Source organism: Struthio camelus, chromosome W (assembly GCF_040807025.1).
Source record: "Struthio camelus isolate bStrCam1 chromosome W, bStrCam1.hap1, whole genome shotgun sequence".
NCBI lineage: Eukaryota > Metazoa > Chordata > Aves > Struthioniformes > Struthionidae > Struthio > Struthio camelus.
Window position 1 is genome coordinate 4,021,401 of NC_090981.1, and position 25,340 is coordinate 4,046,740.

Here is a 25,340-nt window from a genome sequence, read left to right on the forward strand (position 1 = left end):
TCTTGAGACGTGTATGTCTGGAGAGGGTCTTTGTGAGCATAACTGTGCAGAAAAGAGAGGCTGAAGAAAGAGGCTGAAGGGAAACAGGTGGACTGGAAAGAGGAGGAGGGAGGAAAGAGTGAGAAGTACATGAGTTACATGCAGTCGTATGAGTACTGGGAGAATGGAGCTGATATAAATCAGAAAGGAGACTCCCTTCCCTCCCCTCCACTTCCCTTTGTTTGCCTCCACATTTCTATTTCTCGTTTGTCATCTTTTTAAGACTTTATGATATACTTATCACTACAAAGGCCAGTGCTGGCTCTTGACAAATTGGCTGGTGCTCTTTGTTTGTATTTTTCCATTTATAAAACTGTTAAAGAATTAGGAAGTTTAGTCTCCCTATAGCCAATATAATATACTTCTAATGACCTAAACACATTGCTGAGACAGTAGTGCCTCTTTAAGGGTATAAAATATGTGCTACACAGTGCCCGGTGGTAAACCAGTGCAATAGAAGAGACTAATAAAAAACAAATTATTTTTAAGGTGAATTTTAATATTGTTTAATATTATCCAGATTACATTTGTGTAGTACTTAATATGATGAACAAATTCAACATTCTAAGAAATATATCTAGAAGTCTATGATTCCCCAAAGACACAGAAAAGTATCTATCTGCTAGTTACTCATAAGTGCTTTTGTTAAGGCCACAAAGAAAAGAAAATGCAAAGAGAAGCTTGCCATCTAACATTTAGAAAAGCACACAAATTCAAGCTGTACCTGTATAGTGTACTGCAAAAGGAACATTTTTATAGCGCTACAGATAACTTCAAATGAAAATAAAAAATAGTTCTTTCTTAATATGAATTTCAAAATGTTAGCTATGTTCTAGACATTAAAGTTTCCCTTTCTCAGTTAATCACATTTTAATTTTCTACATTATTGTTTATATTGTTAATGTAAGCAAGTATCTCTTATACAATCAGAAAGCAAAAAGGCTAATGAATAATTTGGGATATAAAACTTAGAATTTAGATGGCCTTTGCAGAGTCATTTAGCATTTGAAGAAGCTAAATTCAACACCTCAAGCAGCATTATGAGTTCTTCTGTGGGATTTTGATTGTGACAGTCTTAACTTCTGTGTATTCATGAAGGCCATATTCTCCCCTAGATAAAAGAGAACCAAAAGCAGTACTCAGACTAATGCTTTTTATATGAGTTATGTCCTGGATGGGATTTTCTGTGGTGCTGTACAATTGGCCAGATGTATAGCCAGCACCCTAGGCATATTCTGAAGACGTCTGTGCGGCTAGACTGCTGCTGGATGCTTTTTGAAAAGGAACGGCAATCGTTTCCCATGAAAAGTGGGAGAGAGAACAATTTCACTTTTGTGTAAAAGAATGCTGTTTAATCAATTTAGTGCATTTCTAAATTGGGCTTCTGACCACCAAATCAGGGACATACTAGGTCTTCACAAGCATGCTCAACAAGTCTTTTGCAAAGGTCTTCCTCAGCTGTCAGTTTTCCCCAGAGTCAAAGAACAGGTGCTTCATCTCAAGTAAATGGGGGGACATACATACATGATTAATCCACTACAATCTCTCTCAGACAGTGAAAAAATCTTAACTCTTACTGACATGTAATTAGCATGATTCCACCTTTAAATTTTACATTATGAGATGAAATTGCTTGTGTGCCTAGCTGTTTTGTATTTGATGCAGTCACAGAATTTGGATAAATGATTGTTTTATAGAACAATAAGTTACTAGAATATAATGCTATCCAGTTCCCACAGCTATCTTACTAAATACATACGTATGCAAAACAGAAATCTGTGCTCAGGACTGTGTGATGTGGGAAAACGTTTACTAATCTCCTTTTCATACTATTTTGAAGAGGCATTCTGTTAATATGTAATATTCAATACTTTACTTCACAATAGTATTAAGATTCCAAGAATTATTTAGGGAGTTTTCTTCTGGTATTCAAGGAAGTTCTATATATACCTTGATACATTGACTTTCTGATTATTACAGTGTAATTGTTTCACATTTATTTCTTCCACTCCTAAAATTTTTTGTTACATGTTGTTTACAAAATTATTTGGCATTAAATTTCTTTTTTCCATGGCAGCAGTCTATCTAGTACTAATTCCTTCCTTTCCCTATGACAGAAGCATTTTTTGTTGGTTCACTACTTGTAATTATGCACCAAACATTAGGAAAAAAATTCATATGCACAAAAGCTGGACTCATTTAAAATGCACTGTTATAGACAATATTAATCTTTATGATATTATATTATTGTTTTCTTGTTATTTCCAGCAGATAAATCCCCAAAGTATTTCTGCAAAGGACAGTAATTCAGAATTGATGATCTCCCAATTTTTGGCATTCAGCAAATGCAAAACAGGCCTTGATAGTAATGGCCTAAATTATTTTTTTTATTTTGACATTTTCTAAAGCTCTCAGCATTGGCATAACTATGTTTCTTTTGACGTCAGTGGGAACCTTGCCATCAGGAGCAGATTGAGTCCAGTGATGAGCAAGCTAGCCTTTCTCTCTCTTTAAAAAAAAAAAAAAAAGGAAAAGAAGCTCTGATGCATTACACCTGCACACATATTATCGAATTACTTCCATAATTCACTAAAAGTACTTTGCATTTGAATTAACAAAAGGGAAAACTTACATGTTTTGATATTTATTCTTTTCTGTAAAAATAATTTGGTTGCTATTCTCACTTATTTGGCATTCTTTAGCAAAAGGCTGCTTGTAATTTATGTTCCAAAAAACCCCAGAAGACATAATGCTATATAATGTAACAAACAAATATGATCTCTGATGTTTCATGATCTAACACATTACAGGATTTGTTTGCTAATATGAAGATCAGAATGAATGCAGATAAAACAAGACATGATTCAAATTGAAACTGGACTAAACCTTAGATGTTCAAAACAATTTGGTTAGCTTTTCATTTGTGTATACTTCTGCACTACTAGTTTGGGAAAAGGCTAAAGGCTTAAAGACCTCAGAGAGCTATTTTTGTCATTACTTTTGACCAAGCTGGATAGTACTGCAAAAACATTGTTGCCACAACATTGTCAACCTGAAAACTCTTTTCTAAATCAAAGATTTTGAAACTGGAGCAAGAAGGTCTTATGATTTCAAAAACTGAGCACTTAAAGGGGATTTGACAAACTATGCATGACTGTATGTATATTTTCATGCAAATGACATTGTATATATATGCAAAAATTGCACAGTGTAAGCACAATGATCAGTTTTGCATATATATGCAAGCTACTAAAAGCCATAATTTTGAAAAGACGTGTGTATGTAAATAATTTTCTTACTGTTTTTATAGACGAAATCTTTGCTTGGCATTGTCCCTAATAATAGGGACAAAATCTCAAACTGGGCATCCTAGTCACGAATATTAATAGTGGGCTTTGGAATTTCATTTTGAAGTTCTTGCGAATCTAAACTTAGAAAAATATTTACTTACATTTCTCGTCCATTTCCTGACATCTTAAATCCTCCAAAAGGACACTGAGCAGACAATGCACTATAGCAATTAACCCTGGAAAAATAGGAAAATGACTTTACGCAGTGTGGTACAATTTTTCCTTCTGAAAAATCAGTGTTGTTCCTTTGACTGTAATAAACCTATGGTGATATTCACAAACTACATATGACTACATATATTTCAAAAATCCATGTAGATTAAGGTTCAGAGAAACAAAATATCACTAGAAATTATACTACTAGATATGACCAGGTTTTACCATTGATCAAGGGTCTTCAGAGTGACAGTCTAATCTTTATGCTGATAACTATGGCAAATCTCCTTCCTAGCTACTGCATCAGCTCTCAAACCAAAGAATAGTCATGGTTAGTCTTCTGCAGGTACACTTCCAATAGGCAAAATTAGGATCACTTCAGTCCCTATTTAGGAAATGTTGTTTGATTCTGCTCAGTGGTTTAGCTATTCTATATTGTTGTTGAGGACAGAAATATATTAACAGGTAGGCTTGTTATTAAGAAAGGAATTTCACACGGAGAATTTGTAGCATGAAGAGTTTTAGTGGAATGAGCATTCTGCTCACTAGCTGAGAAGCTCTTTCTGTCTTGTAACAATGGCAAATAAGAGATTCTCCATTTTCAGACCTTATAATTTTTTCTACTCTCACTGCCAGCCTACTGATTTCAGCAAAAGAGGTTCTTCTCATAGCTGAGGATTTCTAGACAGACCAACACTGACATAAGATTAAAAAATAAAGTTATTGTTTTTCTTTTAAACTTTCTTCCTTTTAAAAGAATACTAACTCTTGAGTTAAAATAGTTAACTGAGCTTTAGAAAGTATGTTTGTTTAGGTCACAGGGCCTGGGCAGGAATTTGTGCTGGCTGCAAGAGATATAATGTTTTGTGTTCAAGTAAAACTGGCTGTTCTCTGTCTGATGCAGTGATATCTGTAGGGAAATACAGGTCTCCTTGCCAGTGATAGTCATGAGACTTAGTCTGCTCTTCCTCCAGGCTTTCACTCTTGCTTCTCCCAGCCTTTCCCTTCCCGGCTCCCTGCAGGTTGCCTCTTTCTGCTCCACCTCAGTGTGGCAGCTTCTTTGGCTCCTTCTCCTGCCTCGTAGTTCCCCTTGGCATCTGCTCCTGCCTCCTTGCACCAGGCCTCCTCCCATTTCTGGTTCCACCCTTCTTGGAGCCACATTTTATCTACCATTTCAATAACAAGAGGACATTCTGCCCAGGCTAATGGCCAAAGGCCTTCAAATAATGGATTTTTTGACATAGGACAAAAAGTGATCCCTCCAAACTGAGTATACGTTGGGCTCTCCCAGGATCCTGAATGGGAAGGAAAGTAGCGCTCTCACTGGATTCCTTTTTCTCTCTTTTCCTTTTAAGCAAGTCACTTTCATTTTTCAGACTGACTTTACAGGAAAATCATGTGAAGACTTGCAAGAAATATTTATTTCATAGCTCATTAAGTGTGGAAAGGTGGGGGGAAAGAGAGACAGAGGAGGATGGCATTAATCTACCTCTTTGAAGATGGCCAAGAATTGAAATATAAATGTCTACCTCCCCCCAATTACTGCCATTGGCACTCGCAGATCTGAAGGAGGAAGAATTAAGTCATTACTTACCATACTGTTCCAGCCTGAAGAGCAGCTGTAAATGTCAGTGCTTTATCAACATCTTTGGTAAAAACTGCTGCTGCTAAGCCATAGGTAGTATTGTTTGCCCTCCTGATAACTTCATCTGTAGTTTTAAACTTCATGATTTGTTGAACAGGTCCAAATATCTGTTTCAGACACACACACACACATGAAGTGGATTAGTATAGCTCATTATTATGAATCATTTATATTTTTAAAAATTATTTCTTTCAGATGAGCCTTATTCCTACACTCATTTAGTCAAGAGTATGCCTCTTAGAACAGAATAATAAAGTATTGTAAGTTCACATAACCATAAGATTTGTATATTATGCTGCATATCAAGCCTACTGTAAAAGGATTAATAAAGCAATAAATAATAAATGAATTGAAAATAAATGATGAAAATAAATGAAGAAGAAGAGACTTTATTTTATTTTCTAAACTCCAGTTAATTGGAAAAGGCATTCAGCTTCTCCTTCTCCTGAACTTTTTATTAGATTTTTATTGCTGCAAGTAAGCTGCACAACCAGACATATATGTAAAGTAAAACAACTAATTATGGTTTCCTTCTGGGTGTTAAGTGTTATACAAGAAAATACTCTGTCAGAGTCAGCTTTCCTGCTACCACCTCACTCTGTGTTCTCAACCAGAGATGTCAGTGCCACCACACAGTGCTATTGTTAGGCAGGGGAAGGGGGGCATTGACACATCAAATGAGTTTTCTTCCCATGGAAATCATCATGAGCTTTCCACATGATTTTACTGGAAAGAGTGTTTGGTGCTAAATTTCTAACTATAGTTGCAGGGTTTGATTTACATAAATCAGAAAGCCTCCACAATTCAACCTGTGATATTCAGAACCTGAATATTTTTAAATTGCCTTAGCTCACTATGGTTTCATTATTCAATAGTTCTGAAATAGCATGAGAAGAGCAGTTCTTGTGGTACTGCTGACCCACAGGAAACAAATAAATCTGTGAAGAAACATCTCTCTCTGCAATTTCCCACCTGACTCCCAGACCAGCAAAAACAATCAAAATTACTTCTCAGACAGTGCCCTCCTATTTTCCTCCCCTTTATAATGAACTCTAGATGGTTCAGTGCTAATTTTAAGTCAGCCTATTGACTCTTGCTCAATGCACTGGATACTTTTAGCAGAATGCATCTGCAGTATTGCTGGCTATGTAAAGTAACACCTAGGTTTGCAATGATTTTGAAGGAGTCATCTAGTATGCAGAAGTATAACGGGCACCAATTGCAGCACAATTGTAGCTGTTAAAATCAAGGTGAATGTAAAAAAACAGAGAGAGAGGAGGCCAGGACTGTACTTTGAGGCTGTGTTTACACAATTAATTTTCTCAAGCAAAGCAGCTCTGCACTCCTAACCCTCTCCCCTCCCTTCCAGTTGGCCATTGCTGTCTAGGCACTGCCCCCTTAGTGCAGGCTCCTTCAACACTGCATGGGTGCATCTGCAAACTGATCCAGGTTAAATAAACCCTGCAGAGGTAAAATTGCGCTTTGTTGTCATTGATATCAAAAAAAAAATGCTTGTGGAAGCACAGCCAAACTCTTGTCTCATTGCAGAATAGCTCCTTGTTGCAGAGCTGCTTCAAAACCCCAACTGGCGTGGCTCCTTATGCAGTGCAATGAATTTGCAAGCTGTGCCTCCAAGGTTTGTTTCTCTGTTATAGGTTACCATGACTCTGGTATGAGAGACACGGGAGTGATGTAATTAACAGTCCCAACCTTAACATTTCTTATCTCCTATCAGCTTAAGCTGGAGCCTTTGTTGGCAGGCCAGCCTCCTTCTCCTCTCCCTCACCTCCACGGAGTTGCTGAAACGGGCACAAGAAACTAAGAAAAGGATTTTAAACCGCACCAGGCTGGAATGACAGATTTACTGGGAACATTATTATGTAGCCACTTGACCTTCTAAATGGATATTTTGTACAGACATTTAAACAGACAATCTCCAGTGAAAGTACAAACTGCCAGGAATTTATTTACCTCTTCTTTGGCGATGCGCATATCATCTGTAACATTAGAAAACACTGTGGGCTGGATGAAGTAACCTTTGTCTCCCCATGGACCTCCTCCACATTCCAGTTTGGCTCCTTCTTTTTTTCCACTCTCAATTAGCTCCAGTATTTTTTGAAACTGCTCCTTATCAATCTAGAAGAAAAGATATTGCAGGGATGAAAACAGTGTACACTGATAACAATTCTTTTCTAACTCATTAGCTGCGCCATAACAATGTTCTAGCTTTATTCAATTGTACGTGTTGAAGTGAAACAGCTGGAGAGCCCTACAAACATTCTGCTCTTAACTTCTCAAAACTTTACAGGCTTTTCTCAGATAGATCAGTAATCAGAAATTTAGGCGTAAGAGAATCAGCTCTATGAGGTCTGATATCCTGTTTTCCCTTAGTAAAAAAAAAAAAAGAAAGAAAAATAAAGAAAAATGTATTCTATATTTCTTTCAATACTCATGTCAACTACAAATTGTCCATTAAAATTAGAATTGCTGGGCTCGATTCTGCAGTCATAACAGAGGGTTTGATGCAGCCAGTGGGATTCTTCCACACTTCACTAGGGCCAGTAGATTGGCCCTGCTGTTTTCCTAAACTATTTAAAGAAAGTTAAAAAGCAACAACGATACAATATAACTGAAATTCATTACTGTTTCCAGTTCATTCTGACATGTTAGTGGAATAAAGCCTTTTACATTTGAGCCTGAGAAACATAGATGGCAGATTGTTTACTGGATGAAGCCAACTCCTGTCCCTCACACAAACCCACTGACAAATACAACCTATGTATGTCAAGCATTTTTTTGGCTCTGTGGTATAGCAGAATGCACAGTGTTTGTCTGGGAAAGGAGTTTACGATGGCAGTACAAAGAGGCTTGCCTTCCTCTAACCCCTTCCAGTTTTCAGTGGCAAAGAGATAACTGGAAATAGGGCTGTAGCTCCCTAGAAAGTTCTAAATGGGGTATAGAAATAGCTTACTCTTCCTTTCCTCTCCTCCCCTCTCCACATCAACACTTCACCGCTTCATACCCACAGGGAAATTTTGTACAAGGTAACATTTATTTCAAGAGAAAGTCAATGGTAAAGCTTGCTTGTTAGAGGCCATTTTCACAATTTCATTGTTCTTGTCTTAATTTTTTTCAAAGTTCAACCCTTCAAGCACTGGCTCATGAAGACACTGAGATTACTTCCAGGGGGACAGTTACTCTTGCATAGAAGATGCTTCTCTGTGGTCATACTACAACATTCAGCAAGGGATCATGTATATCTTATTCTTTTTTGCCATTTCAGCTTAAGGAACAAGTATTACTGTGGTCATAAAGTAAAACAGTATTTTTAAAAGGTTTTGGGGAATCCTGGAGGCATATTAGACTAAACAGTTATTCAACAAAAAATGTGCTAAAAGCTTATTTTTATAAGAATATTTATTTATAAGGATATTTATAAGAATGTGATTCTTAGTTCCCTGCACTCCCTTTGTCATTATGCTTTCAAACAATTGCCTCATTGCACACTGAAGACATACAATTTCTGCTACTCTGGTGACTTCTTGTGCGTAAACATTACAAAGAGAAGAAAACGTTTGGATGATACAGCTCATGTTGCTTACAGTTGTTCCTTTGTTATTATTATCATCGTCATTATTTTTCTTAATAATGTGTGAATTAGCATATATATGTTCTTGTGCATTCCAACGGGGCCTTCGGCTCTTCCTTGGTGCCCACTGTGCAAAGCGGTGCCAAGGCAGGTGCTGCCCTGCAGAGCCTGCACGCTGCAGAGATGGCAAATACAGCTTTCGAGGCAACTCTATGACAAGAGAACATAGCGATATGCCTGACCCAAGATACCTTTTTTCATTTTGATAGAGAAGTAGGCAAAGCACAGCAAGGAAGTTAAAGACAAAGAGAGGTATTTAAAGTAATTACCACAAAAGAAATGAATCTAAATTGCATGGTTACAATTTTCCATTAAAATTGGAATGGAAGAGCAGCACAGACAAAAGTAGAACATACTAGTTCTAGAAGGAGAAACTTTGCTAACCTGTGAAGAAGTTGTCTGCTAAAGCTTGCTAGGAAGAAAAAGAGGTCAAGAAAGGCAAATGCTGAGCCTGATGGAGAAAGAAGTTCTCATTTTCTTTCAACTATTCTCAACAATGCCATTTTCAAGTGTTTAACCTTTCATTTTGGTTAGTAAAATTTATTTTTCTCTATCATTTAAATTATTAGTACAAAAATTATTAGTGCAGAAATAAAGCAACAATAACATGAGGGCAGATTCCTCTTAGTTTAGTATTAACTATATACTAGGCTGAAAAACAGACACTGAATTCTCAGGATATCAAAATAGCATCCTTAGTATTTTCAAGTTCTCCAAAGCTTGTGTGGCTTGGAATGCAGTTTTCTAATTTGCTTGGTTTCTTTGGTTATATAAAATGACTGTGATAGCTAGTAGAGAACATGTTATCATTATCAACCGTGTGGGAGTTTCCTTCACTCCAGCTTTTGCTTTATCTCTGATACAGTTCCTTTATTCTGTAAGGATTAAATGGGTACATAATAACTCTGCCAAGAAAGTGTACATCCTGTAGTACAAACTGATATGTGAATAAGACTCTAGATGAAAACTAATTTTAAAATTCTCTGATGTAATCCACGGACATGTGATAGCAATGCTTTCTAATGTTGCATGTTAGCATTCATGGGCAGCTGTTGGCATAATCTTTTAACATAGGCAGGAAAAAGTACAAAATTATGCATTTAAATTGTGCAGTACTCTAAAATTGAGAGTCTGATAATGATACACTAGCACCTTGGAAAAGGGGAAAAGACACTATTAGCTTTGATTTCCTCAAGTTGCTCACTTACAGTGGCATTATTTGAATACAATGCTATTAGCAATCTCTGACATGGGTGATTGAACTTGCACTTTTTCACTTGCCACATCTGAGCTTTCTTGAGGTGTTTTAAGTTCTGTGCTCTTGTCCCCATTCCATAGTAAAAGGAACTAGAAAAGAGGATCAAAGCTTACCTTTAGGCCTATGATGGTGGCAGTAATGACTAGAACTCAGGTTTCTTCCTCCTGGTCCTCCAGCCTAACCACTAGACAATTGTACTTAGCTATAACACTAATACAACAATAGATTTATAAGTACATTAAACTGTGATGTCCTATTCAAAATATATTAGAAATATGTAACATAACTTACTTGAGGGCCTTGCTGTACACCAGGCAACAGAGGATTCCCAAGGGTGTACTTCTTTGCTCGTTCAATGCTTCGGCGAACAAACTCATCATAAATAGGCTCTTCCACAAAAATCCTAGATGCTGCTATACAACACTGACCCTGGTGGTAGAACAGACCAATATGTGCAAATTCCACAGCGGCATCCACTGCAAAGAAATGCAGAGTTCATCAGATCATAAGCTTAAGTGTTCACATCACAAATTATTACTCTTTGTCATGCTACCTCATTTCCCTTTTTAATACTTTCTATTTTTGGCCCTTTAAAACACAGATATTCATCTGTTTACTTATGTCCAAAGCTACTGTCATGAAGAATAGCACAGTATACCTGAACAAATGCACATTTGACTGTGCCACATGAAATGTTGATTCAATGTTATTTGCTCTATCAGCAGTACCAAGAGGAATGTTCATCCAGAAAGTTAATGTACCTATATAACATCCATCTAGTTGTTTTTTGTTCTGAATTCATGTTGAATTAAAATGATACTTAATTACAATGAGGGTTGGCATGCTGTCAGAAGTTCCCATCCATCAATGGGCCATCAATTTCTGGTGGCAATCTAAGTGAAAACTATGGCATGACTAGAAAAAATGAATAATTACCACTCTTTTAGTCATATACAAACCATTTTTCTACAAAGAAAAGAAAAAAGTAGGACTTGCAAATATATTAGGTTTATGTAATAAAAACACTACTAACAGTCTGCATCCGCAAATATAATGATAGGACTTTTCCCTCCAAGTTCCAACGTTACCCTCTTCAGATTACTCTTCCCTGCTGCTTCTTTGATTAGTTTGCCAACCTAAAAGGCAGGAAAAGGACAACTTCATCTCAACAAATTTATTATGACCTCAGTAACACTTTTCTGAGTTCCTCAAAAGTGAAAATCACAGTTCACAGTTGTCTACTATCACAGTAACTATAGAAACAAAACAAAACAAAACAAAACAAAACAACCAAACAAACAAATAAAAGGGAGAGTAGACTTGGAAGGGAAGAGCTAGGATGCAGATGAATCACAAGCCAGGACTGCTTCCTAAAAAAGTTTCCCCTTGGACTTTCTCATACTAACTGCCAAAGATATATGGTGCTTGCTTGGTACTGCCACTCTACTTTCTCACATCTGTAATCTAAAGTAGGCACTGATTTCTGCTCTGCCAATTCCTTCCATTAGGTTGAGATTTCTCTACTTTATACATGGGAAAGTCCCATGGGAAAATGCAGATACCCACACTGCCTTCATGGCCTACTCTTTTTCCCTCATCAGTGATAAAGAGGCCTGAGAGAACTAGAGGAAAGGGGCAGACCTGGGCAGCTCTCTTGTTTCTTTGCATTGATGATATAATTAAATAACTTTCTTCTATGAACTGTCCTGGAAAAAATATATGTGCTTCATTTGTGGGGGGAAAACATGCTCATAGCACTTGTGACTGTGGCCAGTGTGTAGCAACCTTCAGATAGTTTCTTCCCTGTGCTTGCCTTCCAGCCTTTGGGAACACCCCTCCTTCCTTTCTTGCTGCTAAATTGCTCTGTCAGATGAAGAGGACTGTCAACAGAGTCTACAGATATTCCCTCTGCTTCACGTACCCTTGGAGGGAATGAGGTTCCCTGGGAACACTGGGGATTTTAGCTGTTGCTTTCTGTTGGGAATGTCTATGGGATATTTCTCAGAGATTGCACTTTCGGGTTGTTTTCTTTTCCCACTACTTTAGAGCCGAGGGTTTCTGAGAATAAACATAACTCTCAGTGCGTACTGACCCTTGACATGAGGCAATGGTATTTATCTTTGGAGTCTACATCCAAGAAGTTAAAAGACCAGTTGGCAGCTCTTCTACGTAGCATGAATGCAGTATAGCATAATGTACTGTATTAAGTTTATAGTTATATAATGTCTACACTGATAAATATTTAATTCTGTGAATCACTGTTCTTTAGAAAGAAGGCTAGGGAAAATTAACAGTGACCTTCCCTTCAATTATTAAACTCATACATATTCAAATACACTTCCAAGGCCATGCAAATGATTATCAGTATTATTCAAATATCAAAAGCCATCACCTAACCTAAGTCTGTGCAGGACCAGAAATGAGATTTCTGGAAGTACCTTCTTAACATCACGTTGTTATTAAAATTAAATAGAACAGAGCACAGCTTGTTTCACTTTTGCATTTTTAAAAATAACCATTCTTATACAAGAAGCAAACTGAAAAATTTATGAAAATATTTTATTTTTTAAAGGACAAGCCTTAAAATAGCATTGGTATACTAGAACCAATTGTATCTCATGGAGTGCCTTTGTTTGAAGAGCTTTCCTGCAATACAAACATTGTTTAAATATGTTTGAAGTTAATAATAACAAACAAATCATTAAACAGACTTTGTTTAACAAACCAGCAGCCAAAAGAAAGAAAAAAGTTAAAATAGTTACACAGAACAAATTAGACATTAAATCATTACTGGGAATCAGAGGGGCAGAGTTCCTGCTTATACTTTCTTGCATTCATTATAATACCTCAGTAGAGCCTGTGAAAGCCACTTTATCTACATCCATGTGATGAGAAATTGCTGCTCCGGCAGTGGGTCCAAAGCCTGGCACAATGTTCACAACTCCAGGTGGAAATCCAGCCTGAATTAGAAGAGAGAAACCCATAAAGCTGAGGAAGTGATAATGACTAGAAAAATATGTCTCATATTGTCTTATTTCCCTTTTCAGTTCTCCAGCCACCTTTTCTCCATCATACAGTTATTCTCAACTGTAGAGTCCCAAAAGTGTTCATTTTTCACATTATTTTTCCCCCACACTTATCTTTTAGGCCATTAAATTTGCCCTTAAAAAAAAAACTATTTTATTTTAGGTTTTTTTCAGTGCCATTGCCAACAAATACATTTATTCTTTCTTTTCTCCCTCAGTCAGATGTGTAAAGAAAAAGATTGCTTAGTTTCTTGTCTGCTTCATTAAAGCTGTTTGAATCATTCTGTTTGCCTGTTGACTTCTGCTCGTTATTCAAGTTAGATGATACTTAATTTGTTAGTAATTGCTAACATTATTACTAATTACTTAATTAATGATTATTAATACTATTAATAATATACATGTGAAATGCTATTATGAAGAATGATGGAAATAGTATTTCAAATTCAATGGCTTTGCTTCTCCTTCTGGACATGGGTCGAAAGCAGAGCAATGGACAACATGACAGTTTACAGTACAAAAGAAGGCAGATCTGGGTAACAACCATAAAAAGACTGGCTACCTGGCATATCTGCAGTTCTAGTATCTTGCAAAGTTTCTTTTTAAAGATGCCCTTCTTATGGGCCAAATAAAATCTGTTGTCTCCTGCTAATTCTGTATTGGATATGCTCCATTCATAGACAAAATAAGTTATTTTTCTTCTAACAGCCCATCAGCCCAAACTCTCATGAATGTGAGATGCAGCTGGATTTTCTTTCCACTTTTGAAGCAGCAATGGGATCTCCATGTCACTTGTGAAGCAGAGCAAGCATAGAGTTACAAGACTAAAAATACATATCTCCTGTATTATCACTTTAACAAGTCACTTTTTAGGGTTAAACAGGACTTTGGAATAACATGCACAGATTCCATTTTCATTTATCTGCTGGTGAGTATATTCTGCATTATGGACATCAGACAAATATTTCTGTTCTAGTGACTTCAGTTGCTCACAGGATTATGCTTTGATTCACTCCATCAATCTTTTTATGCTCATTTAACATTTCAGATCAATATTTACCCCAGAATTGATGAGACAATGAGGTTCTTTGCATTTCCTTTGCAGTGTGCTTCACACCTAATCTGGACAAATAGTTTGTAGAGAAAAATAAGGATGATATCCTCTACAGAGTGTGTGTGTGGGGGGAGTAAGTCACACCTTCTCATTTTAGGCATTTAATTTCTGTGTCTGTAGTAGAAGCTATTATCTATATCAAAGGAGCCTCACAAGGGCTATTAATAAAGATAGTAAGGATTACCAGTCATGACTATATTTCTTTTCTGATGCAGACACTTGAGAAATAAAAAATTAAATTAGCTCATCAGTTAGTTTCACTAGAACTCTAAAGAAGCTACTGAAGTGAACACTGAGTTTTTGATCTCTAACAAAGATTTGGGCTCTCACTTTATTTGAGTAATCCAGATATAAACAAAAACTCAGATAGATTTTGGTGAATAAATCTTGAGTCATCTGATGAGATAAATATTTGCCTTTAATTAAAGCCCCACAATGTCTGCCAGATAATCCACTAAAGACATTTAACACATATACTAACATATATTTAAATTTCTCATCCAGCTGATCACTGAATAGGCAAAATGTGGATCATCTCTTGTCTTTTCCTAAAAGTGTAGTGTCATACCAGTCATTATCACTATGTAAAAGTCCTGAGCTTGAATGCAATCATGACCACATTCCCAGTTAGCTCTCCTTTCAAGAAGTCATATCAGAACAGATACTTTATTAGACTTGGTGCAGAGCTGAGTTATTTTCCCTGTAAATTTGCTTTTCTACAGAAATAAACTTTTTGATACTTGCTAAAAATTAATAGAGAAAATACCTCTGAATGTTTTTAAAAGCCATCCCTTCCTCTTCGATATTTTCTAATAACAACTGTTGTGCAATGCATAATGGCAGGATTTGGCTTCTTCATAACACTCACTCATTTCATGCCCTTTAGTCTGCACTGAATATCAGGGTGTAGGCAGTCAGTGCACCCTGCTGAATCACTGTTTCGGAGCAGCATACTGGAATGTACTAAGTCATTGCCATTAGCACTTTGGAAGGTCACTGAGCTGGTGATTATTGACATCCGTGCCAACTCTTCAAGCACATGAAATTACATTTGTTGACCTTATTGGGAGGCAGGATAGTTAAACTATTTCACTGACATTCTCTGGGTGTTTGCTGGGCTGGGCACAATAATCAAGGTTGCTTTGGAGCCATAGGGGAAACTACTCTGCTCCCTGCACTCAGAAGCACAAGGTGTCCCCTTCTTCCAGTTTCTGTGTGAAGAGAGTTCATGAGTTTGGCAGCAGTTAGGCAGTTTAGTTTTACAGCTCTCTGTTAACCATAAACTCATATGGATGAAATGTTTGTTCAGTCAAAAAAAAAAATAACTAGCTGTACAAATAGATCCCTTTCTGTGATAACTATGCTAATAAAGGCATTGCCACCCATCTCTAAAAACCCTGCTCTTGACTCCTTGTTTCCTTTTGACTTTGAAAGTTATGGTGCTTTTGTAATACACATATGTTTGCCAAGGAATAGGGTTTACTAAATTGCTATCGTGGGTTTTTTTGTGTGGGGACTAGGCTGAAAGATATTCATGCTTTTGCCCTGAATTTGCTTCACTGCTTTACAGTAACGCAGGTTCCATAGCACAAGGCTAGACATGCAATGAAAAGTACTTGCACAGGACAGCCAGGCTTACATTACCTCCATGACATTTCAGCTGAAGTATTCTCTTACATTTCTGAGAAGTGCAAGAACGTGGCTGTTACAGACTTACCTCTTTAATTAAGGATCCCATGTAAAGGGCACTCAGTGGAGTTTGTTCTGCTGGTTTGACAACCACCGTGTTTCCACAACAAAGGGCAGGGGCGATCTTCCAGACAAACATAACCAATGGGAAGTTCCACTGAAAGACAGATGAGAAGGTGTATCCTGTTTCTAATACACCACCAAACTGCCTTTGCTCTTTCTGCAATAATAACATGAATTGTCAACTGGGTGGTTGAACTCTTTGTTGAACTCTTTTCAGTGTGAAGATAGTTTGAAAAAGCAACTGGCAAGCAGTGTTATACAAAGACCAGTGATTTTGGTATATATGAGTCCAGGGGATCCAAAGGGTTATTTAAAAGCTCAGGAGACAATAAGAGTACACCTCTAACAAAGCTTGACAAAAAGTTGCTGGATTAGTGGTGAAGTTGGGAGTTTTGCTATCTTGTTTCTTAAACGATCACTTCCATCATCAATTCAGGTTTCTAAGGGAGATAAGGTAATAGTTTGTAACACTGCCCCTGCCCTCTTCCCTGGCAGTTTCACTGGCAGCTGTTTGTTGCAGTGAGCCCAGCCAGGCTGCAGAGTAGCTGACTACTTCGGCCCCCATGTTCAGTAATGTGGGTCACAGTGTGGCTGGGGCACAAACCAGGACAATCATTTCTGCCCCTTTGAGAATACTTCTAAAGGGCTTTGGAAGTACTGAGCCCATGAGCCTCACCGCAAAAGACATAGAGCATCTTACATCTAAGAAAGCAGGGGAAAAGGCTGTTAGCCCTTACCTATTATTTCAGAAAGGCTTGGAGAAATACATATACAATTGCTCTCTCTCTCTTTCCTTAACTCATTCCAATCCTCCTTCCCCCCCCAAAATAGCAAAAGCACAAACTAGCACAAAGTAAGGGAGTACAGGGTTTCCTAGGTCTTCTTGTGTGAAGTAGAATTATACGAGCGGAAGGGAAAAGCTGAGCTAGTCAAAGTGTTTTGCAACATTCACCTAATCCTCCAAGATTTGGTTTATATAAAAAACCTCCAACTTGATGGGTTCATGTTTCAATGGAGAGCAAAGAGAGATACACTTAGAAGTCCTTGAATATTTTATAAGGGCAGCCAGTGTTTGCACTAACAGGCAACTGCTTATACTTGAAGGCTACAATTTTACTTAGAAGTGACTACATCTAGTGTGTCTAGTTCATTAGCGTATCTAGGCTCTGAGCGCTTTACTTGAAATATCTTGCGCCTGACTTACAAGGGAACTCAGAATGGCAGCTCTCTTGGAGGCTTGATCCAAATGTTATATTCCAGTGATGTCTTCAAAACCAATGTAGTGATCTAAAGAGAGGTCAAACCTCCAAGCTCAACTGAAAGACATTGGGAACACGTGTGGGACCCACATGTCTGAGCAGACCTGGTGGACAAGCTGACTATTTCAGAAACTGGTAGGCTGTCAAGCAGGTCAGGTCAGACTGCCCACACCCTACCATGTGCACAGAGGTGGGTGGATTAGGAGTGTGTAGTATAACTACAACTAATAATAACTATTCTCACCCATCAAATCTCTATAGACCTTACCAAAGAATCTCAGAGTTGAGTTGCTCAGGGTTTTGGGTGTTCAGACTCAGGCAGTCCTTTTGACTCCACTTAGAACAAGTAACTTAAAAAACTGGGAATGTTGACACTCTGAACAGGAGCTTGGGAACATGTGGCTCAGTATCACTGCACTTATTGGACACATTCTTTGTGTTGTTACTTGTACCATCAACAGGGTGTATGAGTCTTAGTCATAAATAAAGATCCCAATGGTCTAGGTGCTGTACAAAACAGAATAGAGACATTCCATGTCCCAAAGAGCGTATTGTTTATAGGCTATAAATATTCACCTCTCCTACTAGTTTATTCCCAAGTCTTTCAATTCCAACAGAACACATAACCTGTCTTTCAAAGCAATCTATCAATCAATCTTTTGAGATTTATTTTTCTTCCATACATGGAGAAGAGAGAAGTGAGGATAGACAGATGAGCATTCTTCAAAATGCCACTTTACAGATTTTTGAGGAATACTCAGGATAGTCTCTACCTTATAGGACCAGAGAAGTTCTGACTGGCAATGTTTCACATATCCACTTGCACAGACAAAATTTCAAAAGCAAGTCCATTTACAGTAGAAACATTTGTATTTTATATAAATGGCTCCAACTTACAGGAATAATTTGGCCACACACACCAATGGGCTCGTGTCTTGTAAATGTAAAAAAGTTTCCATCTAGAGGAAGAAGAAATAAATTAGACATTCAGACAAAGCATTTGGGAGAAACAGTTAAATAAAACAGAAGATAAATTTGGATACCAAAATTAGCTGCATACTATTTTACTTATAAATGACATTTTCAAAATCTTAACTATGCAACAACAACCAAGAAGTACACCTGGATTCAATCTCTACTTTCCTCATAGCTTCAAGGTTTGATTCTGCCAGTCTAACCGACTTGCTGCAATGGTAGCCCTGCTTCTCAATATGGTATGCACAGAACACCAATGAGCATTCTTCGTTTCTTTTGTCCTCTATCACCTTTTTTTTGGAAAGTGCTTTTTTAAAAGCTAGTTACAATCCTAGATACATAGCAGACATTTTTTAATATTAGATCTTAGCTTAAATCAAATTCATTAAGTATAAAATTCTCTTTGTTTCAAATAAATGTGTTCCATTAAGCATAGTATAGGGATCTGCGTGATGCAAAAAGTTGGAAGTATTTATCACTTTAGTTTTCCTTAATTCCTTCTTTATTACCATTCCTTTTTTTTCCCCCTCCTGAGAGAAGGCAGTTAGAAACAATGTTTTCATAGATATACTTAATGGGAAGAGGGAACAGAATGGAATTTCAGCAAAATAAGAGAGTGTTTCATCATTTCTCTCTGTTGAACTCTTCCTAATACACTATCCAATAACTGAATCAAAGATTATTATTTGTGCTAATCTCAGCCTTAATGAGCAAATATCTGGCTTACATTATTGTATCATCATATAATCTACACTTTGCTATGAAAAAGTAACCTATCAGACTTCTTTGATGCACATACAGGCTAACACCTTTCTAGTCAATAAGGAGTACTTATTAGTGCTGTATCTATTGAATAAATCAATTTGAATAACTGCACTAAATATGTAAAAAGAGCAAAATGATAAACCTCAATTAACCTATATTTAAATCTATTTAAAATATTTTCCTTTTAAGACTTTTTTTTGTGTGGCACCACTTTTAGAAAGAGGTATTTTTTCTTAAAAACAGATCATATGGATTCAGTCCTGTATTTTGGTTTTCTCAAAAATACTTACCCATTGGCATAGTACGACCATGGTTTTTATCAGCCCAGCCTGCACAGTAGCGTAATGTTTTAATACAGGCACCTACATCCATTAGGTAGGCAGTGGAAAAGAGTTTTCCACCATCAATGGTTTCCATTGTCTGCAGACAACAACAATTACAAAGTTAATATCAAATATTGATAAGCATTCTTACATCAGTAATTTGTCATATAGCTTTCAGTTGTTCAATTTTTCAGCTTTACAATCATTTGGAACATTAATTCTCCTCTGAGGGAGAGTCAACTTTTGAAAAACCCAAGCGAGCAATTTACAAATGAGAAATTTTCATAAAGGTTTATTCTCAGCAATCTATGCAGATAACTTGGTCATGGTACATTTGAAATGATAAGAGGTTCTGAAAACATTAAATTTCTCCCAGCTGAATCAGGGAAACTGCTCTGATTTAATCTAAATATTCTACAAGCATAGATGAAAAGATCTACAGCTAGGAGTCTGTGGATTAGCTGATGTAAATAAAATGAGGGGTCCCCATCACTCTATGTGCTTTTTGCACTGACATCCAAGGTAGGCGATAGTTTCCTGGCAATGACTAGCACACTTATTTAGACTGCTGTGCTTTTTAATTGCCAAGGGACAATTTTGCAGGTGCTTAATGAATGCATAATTGGCAAATTATATGAGCAAGAAGACCCAAAGCATGCAATACTAGTCCCAAAATAAACCTTGAGTCGCTGAATGAGCAAAGACCTGAGCCCTCAAGAACCTTTAAGGGAGAGCAAGGTAATATGAAAAATAAATATTTATACAGAAGAGACTCTCTTTTATTGGCTAGCTAATAACTGAGTGAACTAACTAGTCAATATGAAGCCATCTCCTCATGCCTGGCAAATATATATCCAAAACCTTAACCTGTAGAATAATAATCAGCAAGCGTTCATCTATAACTTTTCCACTGACCAATTCTGTTCCTCCCACAGTGCTATAATGATCTCATAGAGACTCCAGCACTGAGTATGGTGGAATTTGAGCCAAATCTAGAGAGTATGGTTTGGTTATGGTCATTTGAATACTCCTAATTGTTGGGAAATTTAATTAAAGATCATATCTGGAATGTGTGGAGCTCTGCCTAGGGGTGGATGATGAGAAGGTCGAGAGCTTAAAGGGCAGGCTAACATGGGTGACACTGTTGTGGGTGTTTGCTACAGGCCCCCTAATCAGGAAGAGGAAGTAGATGAGGTCTTCTACAGACAGCTGGAAGTAGCCTCATGGTCACAGGCCCTGGTTCTCATGGGGGACTTGAACCACCCTGACATCTGCTAGAGGAACAACACAGCAAGGCACAAGCAATCCAGGAGGTTCCTGGAGAACATTGATGATAACTTCCTGTCACAGGTGGTGGAGGAGCCATCAAGGAGAGGCGTGCTGCCAACCAACCTGATAGCCTTCTATGATGGAATGACTGGCTGGGTAGGTGAGGGGAGAGCAGTGGATGTTGTCTCCCTGGACTTCAGCAAGGCTTTCGACGCTGTCTCCCGTAACGTCCTCATAGGCAAGTACAGGCTGTATGAGTGGACAGTGAGGTAGATGATTGAGACCTGGCTGGATGGCAGAGCTCAGAGGGTTGTGGTCAGTGGCACAGAGTCTAGTTGGAGGCCTGTAGCTAGCGGTGTCCCCCAGGGGTCAGTCCTGGGTCCAGTCTTGTTCAATGTATTCCTCAGTGACCTGGAGGAAGGGACAGAGTGCCCCCTCAGCAAGTTTGCGGATGATACTAAACTGGAGGGAGTGGCTGACACACCAGAGGGCTGTGCTGCCATTCAGAGGGACCTGGACAGGCTGGAGAGTTGGGTGAAGGGGAACCTCCTGAAGTTCAACCAAGGCAAGTGCAGGGTCCTGCACCTGGGGAGGAATAACCCCATGCCCCAGGACAGGCTGGGGGCTGACCTGCTGGAGAGCAGCTCTGCCGAGAAGGACCTGGGAGTGCTGGTGGACAACAAGTTGACCATGAGCCAGCAGTGTGCCCTTGGGGCCAAGAAGGCCAAGGGTATCCTGGGCTGCATGAGGCAGAGTGTTGCCAGCAGGTGGAGGGAGGTGATCCTGCCCCTCTACTCAGCCCTGGGGAGGCCCCACCTGGAGTCCTGTGTCCAGTGCTGGGCTCCCCAGTACAAGAGAGACATGGCACTCCTGGGGAGAGTCCAGCGGAGGGCTACTGAGATGATTAGGGGACTGGAGCATCTCTCCTATGAAGAAAGGCTGAGGGAGCTGGGCCTGTTCAGCCTGGAGAAGAGAAGACTGAGGGGGGATCTCAATGAGTATCAATGGTATCTGAAGGGAGGGTGTCAAGAGGCTGGGGCCAGTCTCTTCTCCGTGGTGCCCAGGGACAGGACAAGAGGCAACGGGCACAAACTGAACCACAGGAAGTTCCATCTGAACCTGAGAAAAAACTTCTTCACTGTGAGGGTGACTGAGCCCTGGCACAGGTTGCCCAGAGAGGTTGTGGAGTCTCCTTCCCTGGAGATATTCAAAACCCACCTGGACGCGATCCTGGGCAATGTGCTCTAGGTGACCCTGCTTGAGCAGGGAGGTTGGACTAGATGATCTCCAGAGGTCCCTTCCAACCTAAACGATTCTGTGATTCTGTGATTCTGTAAACATCTTCTTGATACTCCTAGAAGCTTTGCCCCAAATCTTCCAATCACAGAGACACTGAGGACCTTTACATTTGTGGACTATCCTGTGAGAATGCTTGGCAGAAAAATCCCAACTTATAGTTCAGAGATCTAGTCAAATCTTTGAAATATTCTTTTCTTTTGAAATTTGGTATTTCATATAGCTAAGGTTCCTTAATGTTTCAGGCTGAGTCTATAGTCTGATCTTGCAAAGATATTGTTTCACCTAAATACTCCCTGCATTGTCCATAATTTTAGTTAGTTTAGTGAAAGGACTGCAGGAAGAGAACAGAGCAAATAGAGAAGGCGGCAATGCTTGATGGTTTTCAACAACAAGGAACTGATTCAATGAAATATGCCCTTGCCACTCAAGGTGGCAATCCAGCCCTGTATTGTTTACATTCTCTTTGACCATAGGAGAAAATTCTTCCCTGGCCCCAAACTTATGTACTCTAACTTTGAAGATCACAACAGACTGAAACTTTAGAAACAAAAATCTCTGTGGCTCTTTCAGTACCCTACTTAGACTTACTCTTCCAGTAGCCTACCTACAAGACTGTTCAGCCTCTGGAGCTTTTGGGAGAGGCATCTTATCATTATATGAAATAACAAAATGGAATAATTTTGATCCTGGCCAGATGCACAAACTCATGAAAATGTATTTACAATGAACTTTGGGGGTCTAGTTTGGCCTCTAGTGGTTACAAGGCTATTTTTTATTCTATCTCTACTGGCTCCACTGCTCCTCAGATAAGCTGAGAGTGGAGAAAATCTCTTTGGCTAACTCAGACTATTCTGATGAAGTCTGGAAAGCACTTCAAGCACTTCATTCAAACACACCTTATCTAAAAGGGAAAAGTAGCCAATAATGTATTGAAGGTGTGGGAAATAAAGTCAGTAAAATAGAAACAAGGGATAGACCCCTGAGGGAAGGAGAACAAAAACTGACTGCTTTGTTTCTGCTTCCTTGAGGAAAAAAGATTATTCCTCTGTCCTCTTTGCATGTGTAATGCCTTAGACTGTATGACAAAGAAAATGCCAGTTTATCCAATATTTAGCTGACAAGCAGGTATACTTTTCCTATAAAAGGTGTAACTCCTTTAAAATATAGTCTCTCTCCAATAAACCTAACATTATTAAAGACACAAATGATGGCCACCTTAGTTTTTTCCTGAGAAACTTAATTATCACTCCAGATCAAGGTGACAGGATTAGTTTAGAGAAAGAACTTAATTGAAGAAAAGTGTAAAGCTGACAGTTGCAAACTTTGAAATTTTGAGGAAATAACCAGTTCCAGTGCAAGTATCTGTCTAGACTAGAGCCAGAAAGAAACCATGGACAATAGAATCTTTTTTTGCAGATTATATGTATTTTGGAGATTTAAGTTTTACTAGCTTATTGTTGGCACTGTTTGTAGCAAATGGCTAAATGCTTTGAATTGCAATTAAATCAATCAAAGCGATGATCCTGAGTGTTGGATGCTCCTTATGCTTTCTTAAATTTTTGACACTGTTCAAAGAAAGCCAGAGCTCATCTTCAAGATAGTGCAAACAAGTATCCTGTCTAAACTTTAGTTCCAGGAGGTGCTTGAAATAGCAAAGAGATCATCTTAATGGCAGCATCAAACTTGGGGTTTAAAACATGTGTAGGGTAGTACAGTTTACCAAATAAGTAGTGCATTTCTACTTTAAACATTGTTTTTTGCATTTGTGCACAGATGGTAGGTGGTGCTGCTGCTTTTAAGAGTAGTAAAATTGGTGCGCCAACAGACAGGAGCTGACAAAGACGGGAAATCCTCCCCCCTCCCCCCCGATGCTCTTCTTACTAACATATAATTTGTGTTGCCTTTGGTTCTGGTTAATATTTTTCACTCATTGCCAGGTACAAGCTGGAATTAATGAAGGACCAGTGATTAAAAAAATCATACCCATGAATTCAAGGTTTCTCCTAGTTCTGACTTGTTTCTTCTGTAAGTATGGAACCTCTGAGCAGAGCTGTGAATTAGGCCTTGAGTCAGGTCTTGATTTAGCTAAGTGTTAAACACGTTGGATGTTAGCGTGTCCTTAACAATCAACAATTAAAACTGCATTGATTGTAGGGGGCTTAAGCCTTCTCTTAAAGCTGATCAAATATTTAAGTACTTTGTGGATTTGGGGCCTTAGGGGACCAGAGTGCAAGCTGGTTTAATGAGGTCCATTTGCAATACAGAACAAAACCAAGTATTTAGATAGCCTGACTTTCCAAGGGGTTAAGCATGTTAACCTTGCTGATACCTCTTTCTTTAAAATTCAGGGCATAGACTTTTTTCCCCTTCTTTTTGTTCACATATTATACTTACAGCAAGAATTAGCCGGTCTCTTTCAACTAAATCAGCCAGTTTATTCAAGAGCCTTCCTCGTTCTGAAGCATCCATCGTTCGCCAGGGTGAACCAAGCTCAAAAGCGTTTCTGGCTGCTTTAACAGCCTTGTCTACATCTGCCTGTGGGGAAAACAGGGAAATTTTATGATCAATAATTGATTCTGTCATCCAGTTTTGTTGGTTGTTAAACATGCAAGGTGTTTTGCAGAATAAATAAGAGACTCCCATACCATTAGAAAGCTTAGAATCTAATCAAAATTAGTGCAGTAACTTTGTAGTAGTAAACTAGATATATGTTTTAATTCTTCTTTCAAAGATTTTTGCTACCATTTCAGCAATGTGAAGTTGTATGAGAAACAGATGGGTTCTCAAAGCTCCTAAAATAAAAACTTATTAAGGAACTCTATTTTTAGATTTAGATTTTTCAAACCTGTCTGTCTTTTAGCATCCATAATTGGGGATACACCCATACGTTGCATTGCTGATGCAATTTAAACTCTCTCATGTACAAAGAAATGCCCAAATCTGCAAGTTAAATTTTTAGGCATCCAACATAATCTAAAAATATCTGGTGGTGTGATGAAGACCAGTTTAGAAAAATTTGTTCCTTAAAATGTTTTGTAAAATGAACCCAAATGTATTATTGGGAGAAACAAATCATTTGTATTTGAAGACATTAAGAAACATAAGTATTTAAAATAATGTGAGCAATTGACTATTTGACCAGGTTTAAAATGCTGAGCCTAAGCACTGTGAGCATTGTCTTTGCATTAAACAAGTTAACTTGTCAGACTATTAATGTTTTTTATAGCATAATTTATTATTTATTATTTGGCTGTTGCTATAGCAAAGAAACATACAATAAATTATATGAAACTCTTCTCTTTGTGAGTGTTCCAGGATATAAAAAATCCAATTAAAAATCTCCTGAGAAATGGCTTTCAGTACTTGGAATTTTTCTATATTTCATGAATCTTGTAAAAGTTTTCCTAGCAAAACAAAAAGAGGTTTATTCTAGTCTTTCATTATAAATTAAAAACAAATTT

At 38.1% G+C, this 25,340-nt stretch overlaps 1 protein-coding gene across 2 annotated transcripts in view; it reads right to left on the reverse strand.

Moving 5' to 3' along the window:
- Nucleotides 1-517: 517 nt before the first annotated feature.
- LOC104150505 (aldehyde dehydrogenase 1A1) overlaps nucleotides 518-25,340 on the reverse strand; it is a 37,946-nt gene continuing 13,123 nt past the window's right edge. For both annotated transcript variants that reach the window (XM_068925816.1, XM_068925815.1), the window contains 11 exons: nucleotides 24,274-24,414; nucleotides 19,279-19,408; nucleotides 18,146-18,207; nucleotides 15,955-16,083; nucleotides 12,944-13,057; nucleotides 11,131-11,233; nucleotides 10,389-10,573; nucleotides 7,162-7,326; nucleotides 5,140-5,297; nucleotides 3,491-3,565; nucleotides 518-1,150 (listed from right to left, as the gene is read on the reverse strand). In XM_068925816.1, the coding sequence (XP_068781917.1) occupies nucleotides 1,078-1,150; nucleotides 3,491-3,565; nucleotides 5,140-5,297; nucleotides 7,162-7,326; nucleotides 10,389-10,573; nucleotides 11,131-11,233; nucleotides 12,944-13,057; nucleotides 15,955-16,083; nucleotides 18,146-18,207; nucleotides 19,279-19,408; nucleotides 24,274-24,414 (1,335 nt within the window). In that variant the 3' untranslated portion in view covers nucleotides 518-1,077. The remainder of the gene's footprint in view (nucleotides 1,151-3,490; nucleotides 3,566-5,139; nucleotides 5,298-7,161; nucleotides 7,327-10,388; nucleotides 10,574-11,130; nucleotides 11,234-12,943; nucleotides 13,058-15,954; nucleotides 16,084-18,145; nucleotides 18,208-19,278; nucleotides 19,409-24,273; nucleotides 24,415-25,340) is intronic.